The following is a 3,491-nucleotide window of genomic DNA, read 5'->3' as shown; positions in this document are numbered from 1 at the left end:
CAGGAATGGTAACAGTTTGGGGAGGCAGGCTGGGTTTGACTGTACAATGTCAAATTGGATACTATGACCTGAGGAGGGATTTTGTTTGGGTAAGGAATTTGCAAGCTTTCTCAAGAGCTAGAATGTGGTCATTCATTGTGGCAGCCTCAGAATATTACTTACTTAGTGTCCTTATCCATAGGAAGAAGACTGGTAGTTACACTATTAAGAACGATGATGATGGTGATGATGAAAAAATTACATTTATTAAGTGCTTATTATATGACAGACACTGTGCTCAATGTGAACAATCTAAGTTCAATCCCTGAATAGTAACCTTGTGAGGTAGGATATTGCTAGCCCATCTCAGAGTCCAGGAGATGAGGATGAGTGAGGTTAAGTAACTTGCACAAAGTCCCCCAGCTCATAAATGACAAGAGTTGGAAATTGAACCAATGTTTTTCCTGATTTCAAAGCCCAGAAGCCTACAAATATACTAAAAACCAGTTAGTGATTAATACATACATTTTTGTATTTATAAGTAAGTGTGTATAGGTAGATAGATAAGTCAGTGAACAGGGAAAAGTAGGGAAGGCTATGTACTGTATTGTCAAACTGTGGAATGAGATGAGGTGACCAAAGGGAGGAATTTACTTCTTTAACTATATTTATTTTGAAAGTAGTGGGATTAGAGTACATCTTATGTTTTGGGTGACTCTGGTATTTCATAAATGAAGTTAGTTTTAAAATGGAGAAGAATCATTTGTCTCAATGATTATGAATCTAAAGTTATAAAACTCTTGAATTTTTATGGAATTGTTCATGAACTAGTGTAAAGATGTTAGAAACATATGGCAGCCCCTTTTAACATTTTTCCTTTATTGCAAAATATAGAAGCATAAAATTTTTGTAATATATAGACAAGCAAGAAATAAATAAAAAATTCCTCACAATTCTCATAATCCTCACAGTAGAGTACCAGTACTCTACTACATAATAGATCTTGGAGACTGTATTATTTCTTGTTTATTTCTAAATGATACCATTTTTGAGTACCATTGCAAAAGCAATGGCACTGTGAATCAATTACCTAGTAGTAACTTTCCACCAGTTTTTTTTAATGCATATATGCTCTTTTTAAAAAAGCATAGTAGTCTTAACGTATGTCCACATAAAAACTTGTACACAGATGTTCAAAGCAGCATTATTCATGATGGTCTAAAAGTGAAAACTCAAATGTCCATTGACTGATGATTGGATAAACAAACTGTGGTATACTCACACAATGGAATTTTATTTGGCAACAAAAAGGAATGAAGTACTGATACATGCTACAACATGGATGAACTTTATGCCAAGTGAAAGAAGCCAGTCACAAAATATTACATATTGTATGATCTCATGTGTATGAAATGAGACAAAAGTAAATTAGTGGTTGCTTGGGCTGTGGGTAAGGAGGGGATAAGAAGTGACTCTTAGTAGGTACAAGGTTTCTTTCTGGGGAGATGAAGGTGTTTTAAAATCAAATCATGATGATGAGTGCACACTCTGTAATTATTCTCAGAACCAATGAATTGTATATTTTAAATGGGTAAACTTTTATGGTATATAAATTATATCTCAATAAAGTTTTTAAAAAATCTTACAAAAGTGCTTTATTAACATTAGCATAGCTGTAAAAGAGAAGAGTTCTAGAGAATCCAGTCTTTTTGAGTTTTCATTTTCCCCTCTATATCACTACACTCCCCACACTCAACCCCAGGAAGAAACATGGTTGATTGTGGTTCTTTTTATAGAGAATTTTTTTCCCCTTCCAATGTGTTTTGAACTTGTTTGGTTGATACCTTTCTTGAATCGGCAGCCCACAAAAGAAAATAAAATGGAAGCAATACTCACCTTCAATAATATGTTTTCTTGACAACCCTCTTTCCGTCTCAGCTCTGACAAGAAAAAGAAGCAAATGACTTTGAGTGGAGGTGTGCTTTTTTAAAAATCACTGCTTCAAAAGGACAGAATAATCATTCTAGACTGAATTGTTAATGGTATTCCCTGTTCTTAGCAAATTCTGCACCACTGCAGGCTGGGGAGAGAAGGCTGGTGGGCAGCACACCTAGCGGCTTTTCTTTGGAGACCCCAGGAGATAAATTAACCATCACTGTCATCACACCACGTAAATAACAACTCAGCTGTGCACACCTTGTCCATATATAATTTGACACTTGACACATGGCTCAACCTTCCCACATTGTTTTTAACCAATCCCAAGCCAAACAAAGCAGAGCAAAAGAAAAGCTTGACGTAAGTTTGCGAGCTTACTATAAGATTGTCGGGCTACTGAGAGCATTGGCTTTTCTGCGAAAGGAAGCAAATCTGAATGTGACTTTTGACTTTCAAAAGAAATTAAACAACTATTTCTTTTAAAAGGTGTTGTACTGAGTCTTCCTTAAATTAGTTTCCTAAGAAGATGAATATTTAATGGACTTTTGCCTGCCCAGACCATTCTCAGACTCTAGCCAATTAGAAAGAAGTGTGGTCCTTGAGTTTTAAAGTACTGATGAAATACTTCTTTAACACCAATGCCTTTGGCAACCCCCTTTTTAAAAAATTTATTTATCTTATTTTTGGCTGCGTTGGGTCTTCATTGCTGCGTGCCGTCTTTCTCTAGTTGTGAGCAGGGGCTACTCTTTGTTGCAGAGTGCATGTTTCTCATTGTGGTAGCTTCTCTTGTTGCGGAGCATGGGCTCTAGGCATGCGGGCTTCAGTGGTTGTGGCTCGCGGGCTCTAGAGCACAGGCTCAGTAGTTGTGGCGCACGGCGCACAGGCTTAGTTGCTCCGCGGCATGTGGGATCTTCCCAGACCAGCGATCGAACCCGTGTCCCCTGCATTGGCAGGTGGATTCTTAACTACTGCACCACCAGGGAAGTCCCAGCAACCCCCTTTTAAAACATAGTAGTTTATCATGTGCCTCTGGTGATTTTGTACCTTTTAAAAGTATATTAGATAATACTGTATGTAGTACTCTACTACATAATGGTTCTTTCAGACTGTCATATTTCCTGTTTATTTCTAAATCATAGGCAAGGTTTTGAGTACTACTAAATCATAGACAATAGCACCAGGCAATGGCACCATGAATCAGAGTGTACACGATATAAACCTACGTTTCTCATACGCACCATGCGGCTTTATTTTCATATAGACTACAATAGGTATAAAAATCTAAGTTTCATATTTCTTTCTTCATATTTATCATAAACAAACTGAAAATCAGCATTAAAATATGAGTGTGTGTATACACATATACATTTTGATTGGAAGATTCCCCTTCAATTTTATCTTTAACGATTCCTTATGAATTATAGGGAAATAAATAAGGTTTTGTTTGTTTGTGTTTGTCTTTGTTTTTTGTTAGAACTCCATGGAGATCGCTGAGATTTCCATGAAAAAGAATAGGGAATAGCTTGCTGTTTTCTCACATGTTTGACAAAGAGGCCAGTCTTCTAAGTCCTGCT

At 36.7% G+C, this 3,491-nt stretch overlaps 1 protein-coding gene across 5 annotated transcripts in view; it reads right to left on the bottom strand.

Moving 5' to 3' along the window:
* Positions 1 to 3,491, bottom strand: part of KCNAB1 (potassium voltage-gated channel subfamily A regulatory beta subunit 1) — a 435,707-nt gene that overhangs the window by 66,009 nt on the left and 366,207 nt on the right. For all 5 annotated transcript variants that reach the window (XM_007457647.1, XM_007457650.1, XM_007457648.1 and 2 more), the window contains exon 7: positions 1,876 to 1,919. In XM_007457647.1, the coding sequence (XP_007457709.1) occupies positions 1,876 to 1,919 (44 nt within the window). The remainder of the gene's footprint in view (positions 1 to 1,875; positions 1,920 to 3,491) is intronic.

The sequence above is a fragment of the Lipotes vexillifer genome, unplaced genomic scaffold, assembly GCF_000442215.2.
Source record: "Lipotes vexillifer unplaced genomic scaffold, Lipotes_vexillifer_v1.1 scaffold897, whole genome shotgun sequence".
NCBI classification, from domain to species: domain Eukaryota; kingdom Metazoa; phylum Chordata; class Mammalia; order Artiodactyla; family Lipotidae; genus Lipotes; species Lipotes vexillifer.
The sequence above is the reverse complement of the archived record's forward strand: the minus strand, read 5'-3'. Positions and strand labels throughout refer to the sequence as shown.